General features: G+C 41.9%; 1 protein-coding gene across 7 annotated transcripts in view; it reads left to right on the forward strand.

Moving 5' to 3' along the window:
- Positions 1-25,280, forward strand: part of ATP13A3 (ATPase 13A3) — a 105,720-nt gene that overhangs the window by 70,944 nt on the left and 9,496 nt on the right. For 6 of the 7 annotated variants that reach the window (XM_073358999.1, XM_073358995.1, XM_073358998.1 and 3 more), the window contains 15 exons: positions 85-102; positions 217-370; positions 461-581; positions 5,158-5,282; positions 8,030-8,208; positions 9,550-9,672; positions 9,761-9,840; positions 10,761-10,803; positions 10,910-11,019; positions 12,644-12,740; positions 14,011-14,083; positions 15,837-16,014; positions 17,504-17,691; positions 18,922-19,010; positions 22,606-22,686. In XM_073358999.1, the coding sequence (XP_073215100.1) occupies positions 85-102; positions 217-370; positions 461-581; positions 5,158-5,282; positions 8,030-8,208; positions 9,550-9,672; positions 9,761-9,840; positions 10,761-10,803; positions 10,910-11,019; positions 12,644-12,740; positions 14,011-14,083; positions 15,837-16,014; positions 17,504-17,691; positions 18,922-19,010; positions 22,606-22,686 (1,659 nt within the window). The remainder of the gene's footprint in view (positions 1-84; positions 103-216; positions 371-460; positions 582-5,157; positions 5,283-8,029; positions 8,209-9,549; positions 9,673-9,760; positions 9,841-10,760; positions 10,804-10,909; positions 11,020-12,643; positions 12,741-14,010; positions 14,084-15,836; positions 16,015-17,503; positions 17,692-18,921; positions 19,011-22,605; positions 22,687-25,280) is intronic. The other variant, XM_073358996.1, reaches the window with a different exon arrangement.

A 25,280-nucleotide genomic window follows, 5' to 3' on the forward strand; every position in this document is an offset into this window, starting at 1 on the left:
AGCACTGGAAATACAGCTTGGAAATGAAGCTTTGTAGTAGATTGTTAGAAACAAAGTTGTTTTTTTTTTTTTGGTCTTTTTTAGGAACTATTTGAGCTCTCGGTAAGTGTGAATATTTTTCCCTTTCCTAAGGAAATGGCTTTAAAAAAAATAAATAAAGGGGATAGATATGCCCAGCAACTCTTCCTCCTTTGTTGTCTCTGATCAATTATACAGGCCAGTTATGAGATTGGAATTGTACGTCAGTTTCCGTTTTCTTCTGCTTTGCAACGCATGTGTGTAGTAGCAAGAGTGCTAGGGGAGAAGAGAATGGATGCTTTCATGAAAGGTGCCCCAGAGGTGATTGCCAGTTTGTGTAAACAAGAAACAGGTAAAGGAATAAACTGACTTTTCTCATAGAGTTCAGATGTGGTATGGGAGGTTTTAATAATTTTGTAATTGACTTTTTTTTTTTTTAAAGTTCCTGATGATTTTGAAACCATTTTGGAAGACTACACTAAGCAGGGCTTCAGAGTTATCGCTCTTGCTCACCGAAAATTGGAATCAAAACTTTCATGGCACAAAGCCCAGAATATTAACAGGTAAGAGGGGCTACTTTTAATTGAGAACTAACTTATTTAAGACAATTAATACTAAAACATGCACTATTTACATTCTTTGTACTACTTGAATCGCCTGAAGGCTGCTTATTTTGGTTTTACCTAAATTACATCTACTGTCTATCTCTTTCTTCTGTGTCTACTCACCTGCAGTACTGTGCAGTGGGGTTGATATCCTGGACATTGGGCAGAGAAGCCTAAAGCAAACAAATGACTTTTGGTGATAAAGTGTGTGGTGTCGAACAGCCCTGACACTACAATGTACCATAACTGTTGTGTTGTGGTATCTGATGCAGGTCAACATGACAATCCCCACTTTCTTCACTCTGATGATATAAGCATATTTATGTAACAGAAGGTAATGCGTCCATTAAAGAGTCACTGGGTATGGTGTTCCTCACAACAACCAAACATGGAAGACATAATGGGGATTGTGAACCTGAGTCTACACACTGTTGCACAAGGTCTGCACCCTGTTTGAGTAAGGGAGTTACAGCAGCTCAAAGCTGATGTACCAGAATAGAGAATCAGATTCCATGCTTCAGATGTGGAAGAATCAATAGAAGTAACTGAACATTCACGAAAGATGCCAGTGTCTTGCATACTTCCATGTTGTTCTGTCACAAAAGTGACAGAAGAAAATATGGAAAGTATGGTAGATCATGTGTCTATTTAGAAATCTCCAGAGCTTTGTGATCATTTTCATTTATTACCTGCACCTTTCCATGCAAGCTGCCTGGGAAAGTAATTAAAGTTGTGGCTTTGAAACAAAGACACAAAATTGGCTATAATTCTAATGACTTAGTATTCCATAAGATGTGCTCTTTGTAAAGCCAAAATTTAGTTTAGAAAGTTTTTCTCAGGGAAGAAGCTAGACATGGATATTTTAAAAAAAGTTTCTTATTCTTCTTCGAGTACTGTCTCTGTGGGTGCCACACATCGGGTGTTTGTATGCCTTTGGAGCCCTTGATTGGAGATTTTCCATTAGCAGTGTCCGTTTGGCCCAGACGCGGTCTATACAGCCCTGTGCTGCACACTGCAAGTATATAGGGCTGTGTGGGTGAACCGCCCTCCATTTCTTCTCTACTGCCTCTGCCTGAGACAGGCTCTAGTGTGCCCACCTTTTGCGTGCCTCAGGGTGTTTTGTAGTTGATCTGTAGTTAGTTTAGTGTTGGTTAGTTGCTGTTAGTATAGAATTAATTAGACACTAGTGAGAGTTGTGGGTATTTCCCTCTCTCTTCCCCCCCTTTTTTTCTCGGGAGCTCATTTGGCCTGGCTGGCATGCCTGCCTTGCCAGGTTTCAAACACTGCCTCTCTTGTTGGGAGGCTATCCCAGTCAGTGATGGCCACTCTAAGTGTGTCTGTTGCTTGGGAGAGTTCCAGAAGGGTAACTTCTGCCTGGCTTTCAAATCCTAGAGCACAGAAGAATTGGGAGACCAAATTGAACCTTCCAAAGATGGAATGCTCCCTTCAACCTGCTTCTGAGTAAGGTCAGCAGATCCCTGCATACATCTGTCTCCGGACAGACCCAGTGCCCCTTCAACTTTGTCCCAGGTCTCCCACCACAAGAAGCTGGCTCCCAAAAGGCCTCAATCCCCTGCTAAGTCTGCGGTGTCAGTCTTGGACCTCTCGACTCAGTACCGTGGACATGAATTACTCTTCTTCCTGTACCAGTGGGGGCCGGGCGATGCCAGAGCACTTCGGAGCATGGCACTAGCAGGCCCCGGGGTACTGTGTGGAAGGACAGCAAGGCCCAGGGCATGTACTCCTCTAGAACAGCACCATCTACATCAGACTTCTTAATGGTGCCTTCACGCATGGCTCCATAAGCACGAGCAAAGCCACAGTGCCAGACACTTTTGGCTCCGGTGCCTACATGCTCGAGATCAACAGTACCATCCACCACTTCTGCTATATCAATAACCCATTTCGCACAGGAGGAAGTCTGCTACTGCCAGGACTTGTCAGTGTTAGGCAAGTCGGTGTCCCCACGGCTTATGTGTACCGAACAACTCTTGGTACCTAGACCCTGGTGTCTGGATTGCCATTGCTTCCCAGTACCACAGGATTCTCTGCTGTTTTCTATTGGGGGGCCCTCCATTGGAGGACATTGAGGAGGGTGAAGGAGACATTCAGTCAGTCTCCCACTCTCAGTGTGGGGTTCCGTCCACATCGTTACAGGAACCCCTACTTCAACAAGGGTTCTTTCCCCATCAGGGATGGTGGGATCAGTCCTGGGTACCATCCCCTCTGTTATGTGGGCTCCCCAGTGGACATGCTGGGATTCTTGGGCAGTGTATAAGTAGCAATTTGCCAGACATCTGGCTCCATTGCACTGGGAGATGAGTTACACAGTCTCCTCCACCAAACCCCCAACATGAGGAGACCTTTGAAAAACAAGAGGCAAGGACAGACAAAGGCTACCCCTCACACTCCTATTTCGTCGTCATCTCCGGACAATGCAGTCATGGCTCCGTCACCACCGATGGCCAGCGATTTTCACCAGTTCCAGAACCTTCTGAAGAAGGTGGCTGACACCCTCCAGCAACCTCCTGAGGAGGTTAAAGACTCACAGCACAAACTCCTGGACATTTTACAGTTGGCTACACCCACCTGGATTGTGCTACCCATTAACGAAGTGCTTCTGGATCCAGTAAAGACTGTATGGCAAACTCCTGCCACCATCCCGCCAACTGGTAAACAAGTAGATAAGAAATATTATATCCCCCCACCAGGGACTTAAAATTTTTGTTTTCCCATACCCCATCTATTTCCCTGGTGGTGGATGCCATAAATGAGAGCAGGGTAACCAGTATTACTCCAGGTTTACCCCTTATGATAAAGACCAGAAGAGATTAGACCTTTTTGGCCAAAGGCCTATTCATCCGTTACTCTCCAATTTCATATTTCAAACTATCAGTCAGTTTTGCAGTCTTTATTGCACATCTTCCACAGGAGCATAGAGAGCACTTCCAGGCCATCATTAAGGAGGGTCAGTTATTAGCTGGAACCTCTCTCCAAGTGTCCTTACGTACCCCAGACGCTGCCACCAGAACCATCTCCACAGTAGTTGTCGTGCAAAGGGCATTGTGGCTCCAGCTGTCAGGGTTCCCAAGAAAGGTTCAGAATACTGTTGAGGACCTGCAGTTTGATAGTCAGAAGCTCTTCTTGGAAACTGTGGACAAGTCTCTGCACTCGCTGAAGGACTACAGGGCCACAATGACATCTCTTAGGAACAAGAGGAGATTTAGCAGGTCTCAGACTGCACAGAGACTGTGCCGAGTCCAGTTCTCTGGATTTCACAGAATCACTGAACCCTCTTGAAAGAGACAAATTCCAGAGGAAAAGAGCATCCCAGCCCCTTCAGTGAGTACCCAGTTATCATTGAAACAACACTTTGGGTTGGTTGAGGGTTGACTCCTCCCCCGCCTCCGAGTTTGCAAGCTGCAAACTTTTGCCACCACTTTTGGACACTTTTTTGCCATTAGCACCTTTCCCATCTGACAGGCCTGGCAGTATATTACAACAGACACGTGGGTCACGGAGGCTCTAACATCAGGCTATGTCATCCGCTTCGTGTCCCTTGCTCCCTCCCACCCTTGTTCCCCCTCCCTCTTCTGGGACCCCTCTCACAAGACTACAGATTCAAGAGGTAGACTCGCTCCATGATTTAGGAGCCACAGAATTGGTCCCATCCCCTCACGGGGGGGAAAGGGTTTTACTCAAAGTATTTTCTCATGCCAGAGAAGGACAGAGAGTTGAGACCAATCTTAGAACTAAGATGACTGAACAAATGTGTAAAGTCTCAAAAGTTCAGGATGGTGACTCTGGCAGTTATAATCCCTTCTCTAGAAGCGGGAGAATTGTTTTTTGGCTCTCACTCTACAGGGACACCTATTTCCATACAGCAATACATCCCACACAGAGGAAACACTGTGGGCCAGGATCATTTTCAATATCAAGTACTTCCTTTTTGTCTCTGTTCTCAAAGGATCTAGCAGTAGTCGCTGCTTACATTTGGCAAGAAGTAATTTGAGTTTTCCCATATCTCGATGACTGGCTACTCAAGGGTTGATCTTACAAAATGGAACTAACTTCCCCAGACAGCCCCTCCCTCCCCCACCCCGATTTGGATCTCCAGCTAAATGTAAAAGAATGCGCAGCCCTATATGCCCTTGTGCGTGGCACGAGATTGTACAGTGCAGATGCGTGGGCTAAACAGACAGAAAATCTCCGATCAAGGACTCCAGAGCTGCACAAGCACCCACAGAGAGACGCACCTCAAAGAGATGCAGGTACTGCACAAAATGAGTGACTTCTTTTCCACTTTTGTGATTACGTTTTATTTTTCCTTAAATAAATAAACTAATTAAAAATGAACAGAAATTATTTCTCAGATCACTTATGAGGCTGAATCTTTTTATTATTTTTCACGATTAAAAATAAAACCGTTCTCTTTGCTTTGCCAGAATAGCAGAGTCACATTGTTTTAAAAAAACGTCCATCCTACACCAATTAGCTGTAATTTTTCTGAAAATGATTTCCCTTGTTCTTACAGAGATGCCATTGAAAGCAACATGGATTTTATGGGGTTAATTATAATGCAAAACAAACTAAAGCAAGAAACCCCGGCTGTACTTGAAGACTTGCATAAAGCCAACATTCGCACAGTCATGGTCACAGGTTAGAATATAGTTAATCCAACATTTTGGGAACAAATAAATGTATTGTTTTGAAAGGGTATAATGCTTTTTTCCCCATCTATGTGTTCTATAGTCCATGTGGGTTGTTATATTTAACATCCAGCATGCAAAGCTGAGTTGTATTTAGTTTCTCTGGTCCAAGTTCACTCTCTTGTATAGAAAAAGTTTGATATTGTACAGAAACAAGAAGAGAAAGGGACAATAACATTTCTGCTTTTGGTATCTGAGGACAGGAAGTATGATCTTGTGACAACCCACAAGACTAAGAGCCAGAAGATCTAGATTCTGTTCCTTATTCTGCTGTATACTCCCTGTGTGGCTTGGGACAAGTCGTTTAACTGATCTGTGCCTCAGTTTCCCCATCAGTAAAAGGAGGGGTGTATAGGGGTATGAGGCTTAGTTCAGTAATATGTATAAAGCACTTTTGAGATGCTTGGAAGGAAGATGCAATGGAAATTCACATCAATCTGAGTTGTGCTATTTGTTAAAAATTATGCATTTATTTGGGGTGAAAAAAAGAAAAAAAATTAAATTGTTGTATAGATGTACCAAAATTCTACCTTACTGTAATAATATCCAAGAGTGAACTGTGAACAATGCTGGGGTGATTCTGTGCTTGTTCCTGTGGTTGATTGATAGTTATTTTGATTGAATTAATTGATCTGACCTGTAGTCCTTCTGAATAAGCCTTCCTGCTCCACTGTATTTCAGTAGAGTTAAAAGTGGTCTGTCCATCTGCCTCTTTTTCATTGTTTCTCCAGGAATATTTCTGTTTCTAGCTTTTACATCTTGGTAGGTATGGAGTAGACCTGAGACTTCTGCTGCCTATGAAAATGGGTAGTGGACATCTTGCAGAAATTAAACTCAGACACAGAAGATACCGTACCAACTGACATTACTACCCTGGAAGAGAAAAGGGAAAAGATTTGGTTGTGAAATAGCAAAGTGGGTCACTCAGGGTTAGTTTTGTGAGGTTTGCGCAGACTAGAATGATACTGCAACTGCTATGCAAGGAAAGCTAGAAATATAGTTGTAATTTAAAATGTTTGGCGGATTAGTCACAAGACGCAGAGCGCAGAGACACAAGTAGGTGGAAATGTGCATATATAATTATATCAGGTTTCAGAGTAGCAGCCGTGTTAGTCTGTATTCACAAAAAGAAAAGGAGTACTTGTGGCACCTTAGAGACTAACTAATTTATTTGAGCATAAGCTTTCGTGAGCTACAGCTCACTTCATCGGATGCATAAAAGTGGAAAATGCAGTGAGGATATTTTTATACACACAGACCATGAAAAAATGGGTGTTTATCACTTCAAAAGGTTTTCTCTCCCCCCACCTCACTCTCCTGCTGGTAATAGCGTATCTAAAGTGATCACTCTCCTTACAATGTGTATGATAATCAAGGTGGGCCATTTCCAGCATGAATCCAGGGTTTAACAAGAAAGTCTGAGGAGCGGGGGGAGGGGAGGAAAAAACAAGGGGAAATAGGTTACTTTTTATAATGATTCAACCACTCCCAATCTCTATTCAAGCCTAAGTTAATTGTATCCAATTTGCCAATGAATTCCAATTCAGCAGTTTCTTGCTGGAGTCTGGTTTTGAAGTTTTTCTGTTGTAATATCGCAACTTTCATGTCTGTAATCACGTGACCAGAGAGATTGAAGTGTTCTCCGACTGGTTTTTGAATGTTACAATTCTTGATGTTTGATTTGTGTCCATTTATTCTTTTGTGGAGAGACTGTCTGGTTTGGTCAATGTACATGGCAGGGGGGCATTGCTGGCACATGATGGCATAGATCACATTGGTAAATGTGCAGGTGAGTGAGCCTCTGATAGTGTGGCTGATGTTATTAGGCCCTGTGATGGTGTCCCCTGAATAATTATATATTGTCCTGGAATGAAAGGTGCTATATAAATGCAGGGACAAAGAGTCAGGACCTGGATTTTATTGCCTGCTATATGGCTTGCTTTTCATATGACCTTGCATAAGTCACTTTGGGTCATATTTTTAAAAGGATGCATGCTTCCTAAGTACCCCCAAAACAAACTGTATACCCCTGCACAAGACTGTCAGGGCTGTATCTCTGTCCCCCCACCCTCTTCTCCCCCCCAGTACAATGAAATGGATAATAGTAGGTATTTAATAATCATAGAAGATCCGGGTTGGAAGGGACCTCAGGAGGTCATCTAGTCCCACCCCGTGCTCAAAGCAGGACCAATCCCCAACTAAATCATCCAAGCCAGGGCTTTGCCAAGCCGGGCCTTAAAACCCTCTAAGGATGGAGATTCCATCACTTCCCTAGGTAACCCATTCTAAGTGCTTCACCACCCTCCTAGTGACTAGTAACCTAGTTTTTCCTAATACCCAACCTAGACCTCCCGCACTGCAACTTGAGACCATTGCTTCTTGTTCTGTCATCTGCTACCACTGAGAACAGTCTAGATCCATCCTCTTTGAAACTCCCCTTCAGGCAGTTGAAGGCTGCTATCAAATCCCCCTTCACTCTTCTCTTCTGCAGACTAAATAAGACTAAATACCAGGAGGTACAATATCATGATTGTCTGCGGATTTTAATTGTTGTAAGGAAGTAATTGATGCCAGTGAGACAGATCTGCTGCTCCTGCTATTTAAAGCAAGTTTTAATTAAGTATGATCCTTTCCTGATGATCATCTATATTGCCATTTGTTTAATGAAACCCTTTTTTTACTTTACTTGCTTAACAGGTGATAACATGTTAACTGCTGTCTCTGTGGCTAGAGACTGTGGAATGATTCTACCTCAGGATAAGGTCATTATTGCTGAAGCACTACCTCCAAAGGATGGGCAAGTTGCCAGGGTAAACTGGCATTATGCAGATACCTTCACAAAACGCACTAATTCATCACCAGCCATTAACTCACAGGTAATTTCTGCATTGCTTTATCTCGACAAGTGTTAGCATGAGTTTAATACTAGGTTCGCTTATTTCATTTCCTTAAATTATTCTAGTACATAGTTGTACAAGTCATAATAAATGCACTACTTAACTTACCAAGGAAAATGCAACAAAATGCGATCCCATAAGTACAGCACAATTCTGCCATTCACAATGTGGGGCTGGCTTAGAACTGCAAACTGTTTCAAGAAACAAATTCCTATGATTTGATCTTTCACTGAACTCTGCTTGATTTAATTAACAACTAAAACTCAGAGTTGATTCATTTTCAGTCTGGAAAAATTGTCTGAGACCATCTGAGGAAATCTGGCTCAGATGCACTCAGCTGGCCAGCAGGGTGTGCCTCTCTATTGCAGAAGCTGTCCATTGGCCAGCACACCGAAATCCTAACCCTCGGCGTAGTTGGGAAGCCATCAGCTTTACCTGTGGCAGAGCAGCCTCATTTTAAGGCCCTTAGTGTAAACTACACCTGTGAGAGAGATTGTAATGATAGTAATATGTATACTGCTGTTCTCCTCTTCACACCACTGTGCACACATTAAAATCATGAAATTACATTGAAACAGAACTTTGCTCTTGAGGGAACAGATCTACTCAAGTGCTGGGTTTTGTCCTCTTCGGGGGAAAAACGTAAATATATTGAAACCTGTCTCAAAGACAACAGCTTTACTGAACACTGGCCTGCATAAAGATACCACCCCAAGATATATTATACCGTGTTAAATTGCCTCCATTTACGAGCTTGATCTTATTCCCATTTGAGTCAGCTAAGGAAAACCCCATTTGTCATCAGTGCTGCAGGGGAGTGTCCTGAACGACCACCTTTCCAAAGCAGCAAAACACTGCCCAGTTGCAGAGACCGGCCCCAGACACAGCAGCATCCTCACATGTGAGACCTGTGACTCCATGTCATTTGTGCCCGGGGGCTCTGCATGCTCTAGTTCCGCTTATTGCGTTACATTTTAAAACACCAACCTGCAGTAAAATATCAAGTGTTACTGGTAGAATGGTGCTGCAGCTGCAGGCGACTTTCATACATCAAAAATCTGTTTTTATTAAAGGGCTCGTTCTAAAATATTTATTTATAATTAACTGTGTAATAAACCGTAGAATTTTTGCTATTAAATAAGTGTGATTTAATCTTACAAGGTTTCCTGCACCTCAAATTAAAATTCTCAGCAACCTTTATTAAAGCTATATTTCCAAAGATACTACTTCTGTTGGTCCTTTGTGTAGTGTCTTGAAATATAAAGAATATGGGTAAGTATATTATGACTAAAATCACCAAAGTTCCTTGTTTTGATACAGGATATTCCAATTAAATTGGTCCATGAAAGTCTTGAGGGCCTCCAGCTGACTAAATACCATTTTGCAATGAATGGAAAGTCATTTGCAGTGATCCTGGAGCATTTTCAGGACCTTGTGCCCAAGGTTAGTAACCTGACAGGTGTTTGGCCTTTTGGAGGATGTGCAGATTTTGCACTGTGACTAATGCTGTAAGAAATCTGTTGTCTTTCAGCTGGTGTTGCATGGCACTGTATTTGCCCGCATGGCACCTGATCAGAAAACCCAGCTAGTGGAAGCATTACAAAATGTGGAGTGAGTATTTGTTTGTTTCTGAAAACGTTGTGTGTTTAGTGTGTGAGAAAAATGTTCTTAGGTGAAAACAGAGCATTTTACTGTTTGAGCTGTTTATATTTAGCCTGATAAAAAGGCTAGACTATGAAATCTTAGTTGGCTAATCGGACCGTTAATAGGGCTGTTTCCAAAATAGTGTCATTTTTCGGAGGACTGTGAAACACAGTTTTTTTAAATAGCTGCTTTTTCAGGAGGTTGCAACGGAAGGATTTAATTTGGCACCGCATCAATTTAGCCTAAATTGACCAGTGTGTTTCTGAGGCATAATCAAAAATCTTGTTACTTGGTTTAGGATGAACTGTTCAGTAGAAATTAACTGAGGATCTTATTAAACAAGTAAATATTTATGGGATGAATTCTGCGTGTTCCATCATTCATGTCCCGTCAAATTGGCCCCTACTTTTTCTTTGTTTTTTAAAGGAGATTAGCCAAATGGCTGGTTTACTTTTGCCACTGTATTTTTTTTCCCCTGATGTAGGTTTTTCTAGTTTTAGTGATAGTTTCCATCTGATACCTTAGAAATAATTTGTTGAAAAAATATGTAATAAAATATTGCAAGATGCACCTTACCCAAGCTCTAGAGGCAGCATGGTGCAGTAGATGAAGTATGGGAAAGGTGGTCGCAAACTTCTGAGTTTTAATCCTGGCTATGGCATTGTCCATAGCTTGCTTCTTGACCTGGGGCAAGTCACTTAACTTTTCTGCCTCAGTTTCCCTATCTACATAATGATAATAGTAATAATCTGCTATCCTGAGGATTTGTTAAAGTCTGTACAGCACTTGGAAAGCGTAAGGTTGTATAAAAGTGTTCAGTATAATTGGAGTTAAGTATTACAGTTATGGAATGAAGTAGAATGCTGACACTTGTCTGGTTTTTATAGTTACTATGTTGGCATGTGTGGAGATGGTGCAAATGACTGTGGTGTAAGTACACTTCTATTTTGTTTAAGGAGTTATTGTCACATTATTGTGAATTGTAAAGCTAAAAGATTATTAAAAAATCTCTAACTATCCTCATGATAACTGGCAGGCACTGAAGAAGGCCCATGGTGGTATATCACTGTCTGAACTTGAGGCTTCTGTGGCATCACCATTCACCTCCAGAACCTCTAGTATTTCCTGTGTGCCAAACCTTATCAGGTAACACACCTCAGAATTTTCAACAAACTGTTTTGCATAAGTAGATGTGGTTGATAGAGCACGGTGTGCCTTGCAATATCCTACATGCCAGCAATATGAAATCAAAGCAGTGTGTGCCTGTTTTTCTCCATACACAGTTTAACTTGCTGTTTGATATGAGAGGGGCCCAGTTTGGATCCTGAGGATCAGACATAACCCGTAATGTTTTTCGCTTTTAGTAAAGGCACTCTGGGAGTAATGTATTGTATTTCCACAGAATGATCCCATATGTTTTTATCCCAATTTTTGTCCATGTAAAATTAATTTCTTCCTTAAAGTTGTGAGTGAGCCTTTAGCCATCCAAAGTAGTCTGAAGGTATATTAAATGTCCTAAGAATTAATTGATTTTCTGCCATTAGAAATCAGGACTAATTTTTTGGAGTTTACGGGCAGCTTTAACAACAATTCTAATATCTGTGCTCTTGGAGAGAGACCATTCAGGACTGAAAAAGCTGTGGTTTGTGCCACAGATTTTGTTCATGCCCTGAAGTGCAGTTCTGCTCCGAAGAGTGACAGTAAAGGAGGCACTTGGGGTTTCATGTTTGTCTCAATGATTGCTGGACCAGATTTACTCTGTTTACATTTATAAAGGTGTCTCTTTCTAGGTGTTGTCAGTCCCTGCAAACTTAACCTGGGGTCTGAGAGGCAAGCAATGTTCTTTCCTGCTTGTGCATAATCACCAGCACTAAAAATTCTTCTGGCAACTTCTGCCCTTAGCGATAACTTTGGGGGAAACCCATTGAAGTTTCAAATGGAGATGCTGAGAACTGATTTTTGTCCCAGTAACTGGAGCTTGGCTAACAACTTTCCCGATGCACAAGCCAGAATAGAACCCGGTTCGGTCTACTGCAGCTGTGCAGGTCTGTGATAAGTGCTCAGAAGTAATGTAAAAAGAAAGGGAGTACTTGTGGCACCTTAGAGATTAACACATTTATTTGAGCGTAAGCTTTCGTGAGCTACAGCTCACTTCATCGGACGAAAGCTTACGCTCAAATAAATTTGTTAGTCTCTAAGGTGCCACAAGTCCTCCTTTTCTTTTTGGGAATACAGACTAACATGGCTGCTACTCTGAAACCAGAATCATAGAATATCAGGGTTGGAAGGGACCTCAGGAGGTCATCTAGTCCAACCCCCTGCTCAAAGCAGGACCAATCCCCAATCAAATCATCCCAGCCAGGGCTTTACCCAGAAGTAATGTGTGTCCCCGAAGTCAGCAGATGGGATTCTGGGTGCTCCCAGAGAGCGTGTCTGTTGAGTAAAAAGGTGCCACCCTAGAAGAGAGGTGCATTTTAATTTATTGATTGGTTTTCCAGTAAACCTTTTTAAAATTAAACAGCATCAAAATGTGGTGATTCTCTGTAGATGGCTTGTTCACAATTGTGATCAGCTAGCAAATGTATTCTCACCCCCCTCCTCCCCTTTTTTTTCTTTTCAGTTTCTTTTCATGTTTCTGACCTTTCTATCTTTAGCTGAAAATATCTCACTGCGTTGGCTATTCTGTTCAGTGCTAGCTATCTTTTTGCTAACCAGGCTATAATTGTTGGCTTAAATGGCTTTAGTTATGTGGATGTATTTGTTTTTACAGGGAAGGCCGTGCTGCTTTAATAACTTCCTTTTGCGTATTTAAGTTTATGGCTTTGTACAGCATTATCCAGTATTTCAGCGTTACCCTACTATATTCTGTGAGTATTTGACAATATAGCACTTGAAACATTATTAAATATAATTCAAAGGGCTTAAGATAAGCAAATTAACCTCTGGCTGGTGCAAATTAATGTACTGTCAATTTCTTTGGGAGCTTGGTGATTATGGTAAGATTCATCGTGTCTTTGTTCTCTAGATAATGTATATAATGGTCATCGAAAAATATTACAGTTTTGCCTTTGATGACTAGCTAACTTTACCACGGTATTCACAGTATTTCATAAAAAGCAAAGGAGTACTAGTGGCACCTTAGAGACTAACCAATTTATCTGAGCATAAGCTTTCGTGAGCTACAGCTCACTTCATCGATGAAGTGAGCTGTAGCTCACGAAAGCTTATGCTCAGATAAATTGGTTAGTCTCTAAGGTGCCACAAGTCCTCCTTTTCTTTTTGCGAATACAGACTAATACGGCTGTTACTCTGAAACCTGACAGTATTTCATGTCCTTCTCAGTAGTTAGTATAAGGTATACTGTGGTAACATTTTCTGTTTGTTAAAGGCAAAAAAACCAAAATCAGGTTATAACGGCTCTCAGAACTGCTGTGATGGAGGTATGTACCCAGAGAGAGCAATAAAATACTAAAATCTAACAGAACGTGTAGAATGAAGACCTGTTTTTCCATTGGTTACCATGCCATGGTATCAACAACTACTAAAGGAATGGTACTGTAAACAAAATGGCACGTCAGTAATGACATACAACTGGAGACAGAGCAACTGGAAGATACTGAGTTGTGGGGAAGAAAATGGGTTGGGTGTATTTTGGCAGAAATGACCTAATTTAAAGGCCCTCAGTGGAAATTCCTTCCACTTTAACTGTTGGCTAATTCACCTCTGTATCTTTAATTCAGAATACCAGTTAGTAGTAAGGGAGTTTTGGAGTGGCAGCTTTTGAGCCATATGCTATGTGATTAAATTATTGGGATTTTCTGGTATAGAACCCTTGGGGAACTTCAGGGTTTAAGATAGCCTTTGTTTGCTGGGTGTAGGCAGCATTGTAATCTACTCATTTGGCCAAAGAACAACTTACACTTAAAAACTACCTAGAAATTGATGTGAATCTGCATGCTTTAGTGTCATACAGTACATTGGTACCACAGGGTTTGATTCTGTGCACAGTACTCCTGACTCCCACAGTCTTTGGACACTCACCCATTGTTTATAAAGTTTCGGTGCAAGTATTCATGTAGATGAATTTTTTTAAAAAGCTGTAAAATGAGTAATATTGTCCTTGTGTTTTCTGTATAGATCCTGAGTAATTTAGGAGATTTCCAGTTTCTTTTCATCGATCTGGCAATCATTTTGGTGGTTGTCTTTACCAGTGAGTATTGTGCTGAATTACTTCTCATGCTTTGCTTGATTAGCAATCAGCTGTTTAATTAACTAGGAAAAAAGAGCAAATGTGTGTCTCAGGCACATACTTTTTAGCATCTTGTTAAATATTCCTATTAACCATCAATATGACTTGTGGTTTGGTAGCTGTAAAGGCTCCATCTCAAAAGTATGAGTCAACTAAATGATAAAGTACACACATTTCTGACAGGTGTCCCCCTGCATCTTTCTTCTACAGTTCTGCATGTAGCTATAGTATAGGAGGGAGATGGGGTTATTTAAAAAAACCCCGAAGGTAAAAAACCTGTTACTTCTTGTTTTAAATACCATTGTTCATGTAAATGGTCTAAATGTACATTGTTAGTTATGTCTGCCATGCCAGTAAGTATTTTCCTGGTTGTCCTTGGGCAGCCACAGGTCTCTTGTGGCCCTTGTGCTTTTTTTGTGTGATTTCTGCTTTCGTTCAGTAGTTACTGTTTCATTGTCAGATGTTCTCCCAGTCTCTGCGCACTGGGGATGGGTAGGAGAAGGGACTGACCTTCCTCCCCCCCACCCTGCCTCCCACCTGACACACACCAGCAGGCAAGGGGCACAGGAACCTCCTTCTCTCCTTCCCTTCCTATCCCACGAGAGAGAGATGCCACTTACGTCGGTCGCTCCTTAAGGGAATGTAGGAGAAAAGGGTGAACAAACCGTGGGAATAATCCCCAAAACAGTGTATGAATTAGAAAATCTAATGCTGAAGTATTGCACTAAATCGGAGTGAGCTCAGGTATGTGATGTTGTGTCACCACACAGAGTTGATTAGCAGTCATGATGTCATGAATGCAGCTTTTGGCAGTACAGTGAGGCTGAAATTTGACCAATAGCGAGTAGGCATTATTTAAAGAGTTACGGCTCATTTCATCCAAAAGATCATGGTGCGATTACACTTTGTTGTTTACATTTTCACAAGTGGATTTTTTTTTATGCACAAGAGATTACAGTCTCACTTGTGCTGTAGGCATATGTATTTATCCACACTTGTAAAGCAAGCAGATAGTGATTAGCTCAGGGGATTTTAGCAGAATTATTATTGCTCTTGAAATTGAAGTATACTGTCTCAAGACAAAGACCAGGAACCTGTAATTGCTGCTGATTTTTACAGGTGCCATGAAGATGGGAAGGCTGGTCTACCTCTGCTGCTACTCTGGCCCCCTGTTCCTTGGCTGCCCTGGGTGCCACAAGGCTGGGTTAGCCAATGGGAGGCTGGTTTTCTCCATCTCTGTGGCAGCAGCCTATTGAGATGCTGCCTTGTGCAAAACTGATGCACGTTACTAGGACTCAGAACCACCAAAGCAATTTGGGACAATGCAAATATCTGAAAGTCTCAAGCAGAACATTCTGAAGCTTTGTCTAGGCTACGAGGTAGGGGTGAGAGTCCCCGGTTGCATACACATACTTGCACTAGCTCTCATCCAGCCTGTGTGCGTATAAACAGCTGTGTAGTCATGGTAGCCCAGAGGCATGGCTGAACCAGGCCAAGTGCTTACCCCCCGGTTTTAGGCAGCTACTACTTGTGCTAACGTGGCTACTTATCCTCTTGCGAGCCCAAGGAGAGCTAGCGTGGTATGGTACGGGAGCAGGGGAATCATACCCAGACCTCCTAGCGTACACACAGCCTAATTCCATAGAAGTTAAACAAAATAATACTTGGAAATGTGCAGATTATAAACTCCTTGATTTTCTTTCTCCCAATACAGTGAGTTTAAATTCCGCTTGGAAGGAGCTTGTTGCACAAAGGCCACCTTCAGGTCTCATCTCAGGTCAACTTCTCTGCTCAGTTCTGTCTCAGATTATCACCTGCCTGAGTTTTCAAACCATAGGATTTATTTGGGTCAAACAACAACCCTGGTATGAGCCCTGGACCACAACGTCAGAGTAAGTTGTACACTGGTAAATACAGAATATGGTAACACTGATTAGGGGGAATGGTTTATAAATATTTTAATGCCCTTTGGTAACTAGCAGATTCCAAGGTGCCTTTCACATGGCAACTGGCTAATGGGCAGTTTTCCTTGCCATGGAAGGAGAAAAGGCTTCTGATTTCTTGGAATCAAACTACAACAGGATTCTTGCCTTGAGTGGGCCTCAGCTTGCCCTGACAGCCTCTTTCACAGAACTGGAGGTCTCCCTCTTCCCTGCTGCCTGTAAGATTCATGTGGGGACCAGTAGGGAAAGGTGGGGTCATGTCAGATGATCAGGATATGGTGTGTGGAAGAATTGGCAAAGGGTTGGGGATGCTGCAAGGTGAGCAGAGAGTGAGAGATGATTTGCCCTCTTGGAGGAAGACGAATAATCTTCTCATGCTCAGGAAGTTACATCAGGGCAAGCGGCCTAATGGACTTCATTTTGTCCGGGGTAGGAGGATTAGTGAAGCATGTGTTATGGGATTGGGATGCTAGAGGTGAAGTACAGAAGAAGTTTCACTGAGCTGCAGTACCACCGTGTAGAACACTACGGTACCATATTCTAAGGGTTGAAGATAATGTACTGGGGGAGTTCTATGAGCCCCTTATAAGGAATGGCTGGAGGGACCACAAGAGACCATCAGAGATGGACTATCAACGTTTACATCACTGTGTGGAGGGTGGAAAGGAAGGGAAAGTAATCATCTTTGTATGATAGTCTGATGTGCTAAGATAGAGTCTTAGCAATTACTTCCAGTTGTTAATGTTAGTAGAAGTGGGTCTGCACTGGAGCCCTGAACTTCAGAGCAATTTTCAGATCCAACCTTTTTCTGCTCTGTATAGAGAAGTTCTATCATCCTGTTATGAAGCAGCAGCGTTATCTGCCCTGTCACAAAGAGTCGTGTTTAAGTAATAAAATAGGAGTTAGAATTCAAGGTTTACAACGAAGCTTGTTTCAAACTTGCTTTATTTCCTATGTACACAATTTTTTGTGTGTAGCTGCTCAATGCATACAGTGGACAGTGTTCACCTGTGATAACTTCGTCTTGCCGCTAGCTTGTGTACCATGTCAGTGGCGTATAAATAACGGCTACAGGCCGTTATTTATACCAGTCTCGCTTCGTTTATTTTTCAGTTTGTAAAATTCACTTACTGCAGCCTCTACAGGCAGTAGAACAATAAAAGTCCTATTCAATTTGTATCACTAGCTGACACAATGGAAACACAGAAGAATTCAGAACTCAAGGGGCACAAAAGAAACCCCAGTTCATGACCTCAGTCACCGCCTGACACAAAGGCCTTTCTGAACTACTTCATCAACTGTTGTAAAATGTCTAAAATACACCCACCATAACCTCTGTAGCCATTTATACTGGAATTATTTTCACAATAAAGACAAGGCTGAAACTTACTGTAATCCTCAACTTTGACTCCGTGTTGAATGTGCTTCTGCATTGCAGTGCATGTAACTTATCAGCAGCCACAAACACCCGTTCCTCGCAACATGAGAATGAGACTCTTCACGATGAGCACAATATCAAAAACTATGAAAACACAACAGTGTTCTTTATCTCCAGCTTTCAGTACCTCATAGTGGCAATTGTCTTTTCTAAAGGGAAGCCCTTTAGACAGCCTTGCTACAAAAATGGTAAGTCTCCTCTCATTATATACAATTCCTCTGTATTTTTCTAAGTAAGAATCCAGATTACAGGAGGCATGTTTTGTTCACTTAGCACATTTGTTTAGGTGCAAGTTGTGCTGCTTTTTCAGTAACAGATTTGCTGCTGCAAGAATGTGGGGTTCCCCCAAGAGAAGAGGGAGGGGATAGTTTCTCAGGTGAAAATAGATGGGGCAGTATTATAGAATAGTCAAGATTTCCTCTGGGAATTTGGGAAGGTTAATGCAGAAATTCTCACGTGCTACAAATTTTAACTTTTTTTCCAAAGTAAAATGCATGAAATGTGAATGGTATGCTCTCTCTGGGAAAACCACCTAAATACAGTCATTACCACTGTATTGAATGAGGTTTCTCTATTGACTCAATGATTTTGGTAGCAGAAAACTCCTACATTCCACTGCTGTTTTGTTTAAGACATGGAATAATAACATTTTTCACTTCTTAATCTGTGGGGACTGTGTGCTTGCTGCATACACTAAAATCTGCTTGCTAATATCCTTAAGATAGTTTTATGTGTTTAGAAATCTCACAATCAGATTTTTTAGATTTAGATTCAGGTGCTTTAATGTTTTTCAGAATTCTGAAAGATTCTGGTCTGCATTATAGGCCTCAAAACTTACATTTTAAATATGGTCTTTTCTTGGGAGAGCAAAGAAGTGTAATCTAAAATCTGTAATTTTTTGTTGTTAGGGCAGTGGTTGATTTGAACTCCTGTAATTTAGTCATTTTATATTTATCTAAAATTATGTGTATGGGTATATATTGTTTTAGAAGGTTAATGGAGAAAAAATATACATATACAGTTAATGAAGTAATATATACACGTGTGTGCACGCACACTACAGTGAAATGAGGATTATATCCACCATTGCAATGTGCTTTGAGGTTTATATTCTGCTGTTGTGAAAGGGGAAAACTTCTTGTAAGTTAAGTGTCACATAAGATGCATTGTTTTTATAAATTAATGAGAATTAACCAGATGTTTAAGGTGGCTTTTTTGCATATACAATAAAATCATTGCAATATAATTTTACAGGAGAGAAATCCAAAACTGTTCAATGTAATATGTACTTGTATATGGTCTACCGATGAAAAATACATTTTGTGAACTATTGTTTAGGGGTTATTGTAAAAGATATATATGCAAAAGCTAAGAGTGACAGTATGTTTAAAGTTGTATTTCTCTTTTTCTTTTTACAGTTCTGTTTGTTATATCTGTGATAGTTATTTATATCTTCACATTATTCATCATGTTGTATCCAGTTGAATCCATTGACAGGTTTCTTGAGGTAAGATTCAACAAGCAGGTGTATACACTTTATACCTCATAAACTAAGTTGGCTGGTTTCTCTTCCAATCTAAAGTTCCCATTGGATAGATTGAAAGTTAGAGTTCAAATTCTACCAGAAGGCTAGCCTAATGAAAATCTGGCATATACCTATAGAGTCAGATGAGAACCAGATGTAAATTTGGTCTCTCCATTTTTAAATTTTTATTAAAAAAAAAAAATCCCTTTCGATCTAATTAATGCAGAAGAATCATAGAATCATAGAATATCAGGGTTGGAAGGGACCCCAGAAGGTCATCTAGTCCAACCCCCTGCTCGAAGCAGGACCAATTCCCAGTTAAATCATCTCAGCCAGGGCTTTGTCAAGCCTGACCTTAAAAACCTCTAAGGAAGGAGATTCTACCACCTCCCTAGGTAACGCATTCCAGTGTTTCACCACCCTCTTAGTGAAAAAGTTTTTCCTAATATCCAATCTAAACCTTCCCCACTGCAACTTGAGACCATTACTCCTCGTTCTGTCATCTGCTACCATTGAGAACAGTCTAGAGCCATCCTCTTTGGAACCCCCTTTCAGGTAGTTGAAAGCAGCTATCAAATCCCCCCTCATTCTTCTCTTCTGCAGACTAAACAATCCCAGCTCCCTCAGTCTCTCCTCATAAGTCATGTGTTCTAGACCCCTAATCATTTTTGTTGCCCTTCGCTGGACTCTCTCCAATTTATCCACATCCTTCTTGTAGTGTGGGGCCCAAAACTGGACACTGTACTCCAGATGAGGCCTCACCAATGTCGAATAGAGGGGAACGATCACATCCCTCGATCTCCTCGCTATGCCCCTACTTATACATCCCAAAGTGCCATTGGCCTTCTTGGCAACAAGGGCACACTGCTGACTCATATCCAGCTTCTCGTCCACTGTCACCCCTAGGTCCTTGTCCGCAGAACTGCTGCCTAGCCATTCGGTCCCTAGTCTGTAGCGGTGCATTGGATTCTTCCGTCCTAAGTGCAGGACCCTGCACTTATCCTTATTGAACCTCATCAGATTTCTTTTGGCCCAATCCTCCAATTTGTCTAGGTCCTTCTGTATCCTATCCCTCCCCTCCAGCGTATCTACCACTCCTCACAGTTTAGTATCATCCGCAAATTTGCTGAGAGTACAATCCACACCATCCTCCAGATCATTTATGAAGATATTGAACAAAACCGGCCCCAAGACCGACCCTTGGGGCACTCCACTTGATACCGGCTGCCAACTAGACATGGAGCCATTGATCACTACCCGTTGAGCCCGACAGTCTAGCCAGCTTTCTACCCACCTTATAGTGCATTCATCCAGCCCATACTTCCTTAACTTGCTGACAAGAATACTGTGGGAGACCGTGTCAAAAGCTTTGCTAAAGTCAAGAAACAATACATCCACTGCTTTCCCTTCATCCACAGAACCAGTAATCTCATCATAAAAGGCGATTAGATTAGTCAGGCATGACCTTCCCTTGGTGAATCCATGCTGGCTGTTCCTGATCACTTTCCTCTCATGCAAGTGCTTCAGAATTGATTCTTTGAGGACCTGCTCCATGATTTTTCCAGGGACTGAGGTGAGGCTGACTGGCCTGTAGTTCCCAGGATCCTCCTTCTTCCCTTTTTTAAAGATTGGCACTACATTAGCCTTTTTCCAGTCATCCGGGACTTCCCCGGTTCGCCACGAGTTTTCAAAGATAATGGCCAATGGCTCTGCAATCACAGCCGCCAATTCCTTCAGCACTCTCGGATGCAACTCGTCCGGCCCCATGGACTTGTGCACATCCAGCTTTTCTAAATAGTCCCTAACCACCTCTATCTCCACAGAGGACTGGCCATCTCTTCCCCATTTTGTGATGCCCAGCGCAGCAGTCTGGGAGCTGACCTTGTTAGTGAAAACAGAGGCAAAAAAAGCATTGAGTACATTAGCTTTTTCCACATCCTCTGTCACTAGGTTGCCTCCCTCATTCAGTAAGGGGCCCACACTTTCCTTGGCTTTCTTCTTGTTGCCAACATACCTGAAGAAACCCTTCTTGTTACTCTTGACATCTCTCGCTAGCTGCAGCTCCAGGTGCGATTTGGCCCTCCTGATATCATTCCTACATGCCCGAGCAATATTTTTATACTCTTCCCTGGTCATATGTCCAACCTTCCACTTCTTGTAAGCTTCTTTTTTATGTTTAAGATCCGCTAGGATTTCACCATTAAGCCAAGCTGGTCGCCTGCCATATTTACTATTCTTTCGACTCATTGGGATGGTTTGTCCCTGTAACCTCAACAGGGATTCCTTGAAATACAGCCAGCTCTCCTGGACTCCTTTCCCCTTCAAGTTAGTCCCCCGGGGATCCTGGCCATCCGTTCCCTGAGGGAGTCGAAGTCTGCTTTCCTGAAGTCCAGGGTCCGTATCCTGCTGCTTACCTTTCTTCCCTGCATCAGGATCCTGAACTCAACCAACTCATGGTCACTGCCTCCCAGATTCCCATCCACTTTTGCTTCCCCCACTAATTCTACCCGGTTTGTGAGCAGCAGGTCAAGAAAAGCGCCCCCCCTAGTTGGCTCCTCTAGCACTTGCACCAGGAAATTGTCCCCTATGCTTTCCAAAAACTTCCTGGATTGTCTGTGCACCGCTGTATTGCAATGGTCAGTTTAGATGAGCTATTACCAGCAGGAGAGTGAGTTTGTGTGTGTATGGGGGTGGGGGGGATGTGAGAAAACCTTGATCTATGCAGGAAATAGCCCGACTTGATTATGTAAAGAGTTGTCACTTTGGATGGGCTAGCACCAGCAGGAGAGTGAATTTGTGTGGGGGGGTGGAGGGTGAGAAAACCTGGATTTGTGCTGGAAATGGCCCACCTGTTGATCACTTTAGATAAGCTATTACCAGCAGGACAGTGGGGTGGGAGGAGGTATTGTTTCATGATTTCTGTGTGTATATAAAGTCTGCTGCAGTTTCCACGGTAAACATCTGATGAAGTGAGCTGTAGCTCACGAAAGCTCATGCTCAAATAAATTGGTTAGTCTCTAAGGTGCCACAAGTACTCCTTTTCTTTTTGCGAATACAGACTAACACGGCTGTTCCTCTGAAACAGGAAAATTAAAGTCACCCATGAGAACCAGGGCGTGCGATCTAGTAGCTTCTGCGAGCTGCCGGAAGAAAGCCTCATCCACCTCATCCCCCTGGTCCGGTGGTCTATAGCAGACTCCCACCACTACATCACTCTTGTTGCTCACACTTCTAAACTTAATCCAGAGACACTCAGGTTTTTCTGCAGTTTCGTACCGGAGCTCTGAGCAGTCATACTGCTCCCTTACATACAGAAACGTGTGTTTAAAACCCTTAACACTTTCTCCACAAGATACTGCAGAACGAGAGGTAATGCTACCTAGTGCACTCTGCAGATAAGCATTATCTGCCCTGTCACAAAGAGTCGTGTTTAAGTAATAAAATAGGAGTTAGAATTCAAGGTTTACAACCAAGCTTGTTTCAAATTTGCTTTATTTCCTATATACACAATTTTTTGTGTGTAACTGCTCAATGCATACAGTGGACAGTGTTCACCTGTGATAACTTTGTCTTGCAGCTAGTTTGTGTACCATATCAGTGGCGTATAACAATTCTCGTCATTATCATCATCAATGCAATTGTATCCATCTTGGTGGAGGTAAGTAGCTCAGATTAACAAGTGGGTTTTTTTCCGTGTAGCCTTTTCCTGGGGTACAAGTACATCCTATATAAAATGCTGATGGAGTACAGTTATGTTTGTATTTCTAATGTATTTTCAGGCAAGGTTAAGGCCACAAAGTTTAAAGTTTCATAATACAGATAATTAATAAAATAAGAAATAATGTGAATAATTGAGTTAAGCATTGTTATTGAATTCAGCGTAATGTACAGCACCAGTGAACTATGTTCAACACAGACTTCTGACATTTAATTTTTTTTTAGGGTGTGTGTCACTATCCTTATGCTGGGTCACAAGTGTGACTCATAGTTTAACAGTGGAAGGGACCATTAGATCCTCTAGTCTGACCTCCTACACATCACATTAAATTTCACCCAGTTACCCTTGTATTGAGCCCAGTAAATTGGGTTTGGCTCAAGCATATCTTCCAGAACTACTTCAATCTTGATTTGAAGAGATCAAGAGACGGAGAATCCACCACTTCCCTTGATAATTTGTTTTAATGGTTAATCATCCTCTGTTAAAAATGTGTGTCTAACTTCTACGTTGTGCTTGTCTGGGTTCCATTTCCAGCCATTGGCTCTTGTCTTGCCATTCACTACTAGTGTAAAGTCCTTTCATACCTGGTATTTTTTCCCCCAAAGGTGCTTACACACCGTAATTGTCACCTCTCTTCTTTTTGATTAGCTAAACAGATTGTGCTCTTTAAATATCTCATTGTAAAGCATTTTCTTGAATCATCTTTGTGGCTCTTTTCTGCATCATCTTCAATTTTTTAAACGTCATTTTAAAAATGTGGCCACCATAAATGTACGCCATATTCCAGTATTGGTCTCACCAATGCTATATACAGAGGTAAAATATCCTCCTTACTCCTGCTTATTGCTCCCCTGTTTATACATCCAAGGATCATATCAGTCCTTTCTTCCACAGTATCACACTGGCAGCTCATGCTCAGCTGTTTGTCCCCTAAATCCTTTTAGAGTTGCTGCGTTCTGTAAAGATAGCCTGTATTTCTTATTCCTAGAGAGAGAACTTTGTATTTGGTTGCATTAAAAGCTGTTTCATTTGAATGGGCCCAGTTTACCAAGTGACCCAGATTGCTCTCTAGGACTGTCCCGTCCTTATTATATACTACTCTGCCAATCTTTGTGTCATCTGCAAATTTTATCAGCAGTAATTTTATATTTAGTTTCAGATCATTGACGAAAATGTTGAAAAAATTGGGTCTAGTACTGATCCCTCTGGAGCCCCACTAGAAACATCCCATTTAATAATTATTCCTAGGACCCTACCAAATTCATGAAAAACGCATCTTGGATAGTGAAATCTGGTCTTTTGTGTGCTTTTACGCTATACTATACAGATGTCACAGGGAAGACCAGCGTTTCTCAAATTGCAGGTCCTGACCCAAAAGGGAGTTGAAGGGGGTCACAAGGTTATTGTAGTGGGGGTCGCAGTAATGCCACCCTTACTTCTGTACTGCTGCCTTCAGAGCTGGGCCGCTGGAGAGCGGTGGCTACTGACCGAGGGCCCAGCTCTGCAGGCAGCAGCGCAGAAGTCAGGGTGGCAACACCGTACCGTGCCCTCCTTCCTTCTGCGCTGCTGCTGGCGGCAGCGCTGCCTTCAGAGCTGGGCTCCCCGCCAGCGGCTGCCACTCTCCAGCTGCTCTGAAGGCAGCGCCGCTGTCAGCAGCAGCGCAGAAGGTGAGAGTAGCAGTACCACAACCCCTCCTACAATAATCTTGTGACCCCCCCTAACCCCCAACTCCTTTATGGGTCAGGACCCCTAAAATTACAACACCTATTGAATTTCAGATTTAAATAGCTGAAATTATTAAATTTATGATTTAAAAAAGTCCTATGACTGTGAAATTGACCAAAATGGACCGTGAATTTGGTAGGGCCCTAATGATTCCCCATTGATGACTACTTTTTAATATCTGTCAGTTAGCCACTTCTTAATTCATTTAGGTTGTGTTTTATTGATAGTGCCAATTTTAAAATCATATTTCCATCCTTTAATTCTTTATCAGTTGAATCCCATATCGGCTTTGCCATTATTTTACCTGAGTTTGATGTCAGGCTAACTAGTCTGTAATTACCTGCATCATCCCACTTGTCCTTTTTGAATATTGAGACAACATTAGCATTCTTCCTCTCTTCTAGAATTTCCCTGGTGTTCAAAGACTTGTTAAAAATGTACATCAGTGGGCCAGAATTCTTCTCAGCCAGATCTTTTAGTACTCTTTGGTACAAGTTATCCAGACCTGCTGATTTAAAATTATTTCTCTCTCATAGATATTGTCTGACATCCCCCTTCGTTTGAAAGTACTTCTTCATCCTCATGTGAAACATCATCTTCCTTTCTCAAATACAGAACAGAAGAAATTATTTAGCACTTCTTTTTCTGCATACATTTCATTATTAACAGTTTTACCATTTCCATTTAATAATAGGCCTGTACAAATGCTAGGATTTTTTTTTTGTTGCTAATTTTCTAAAACTCCTTATTGTCCTTAGCGCTGCTAGTGTTTTAGCCACAGAGTTTTCCCTGACATCTTTAGCTTCCCT

This window comes from Lepidochelys kempii, chromosome 9 (genome assembly GCF_965140265.1).
Source record: "Lepidochelys kempii isolate rLepKem1 chromosome 9, rLepKem1.hap2, whole genome shotgun sequence".
Classification (NCBI taxonomy): Eukaryota; Metazoa; Chordata; order Testudines; family Cheloniidae; genus Lepidochelys; species Lepidochelys kempii.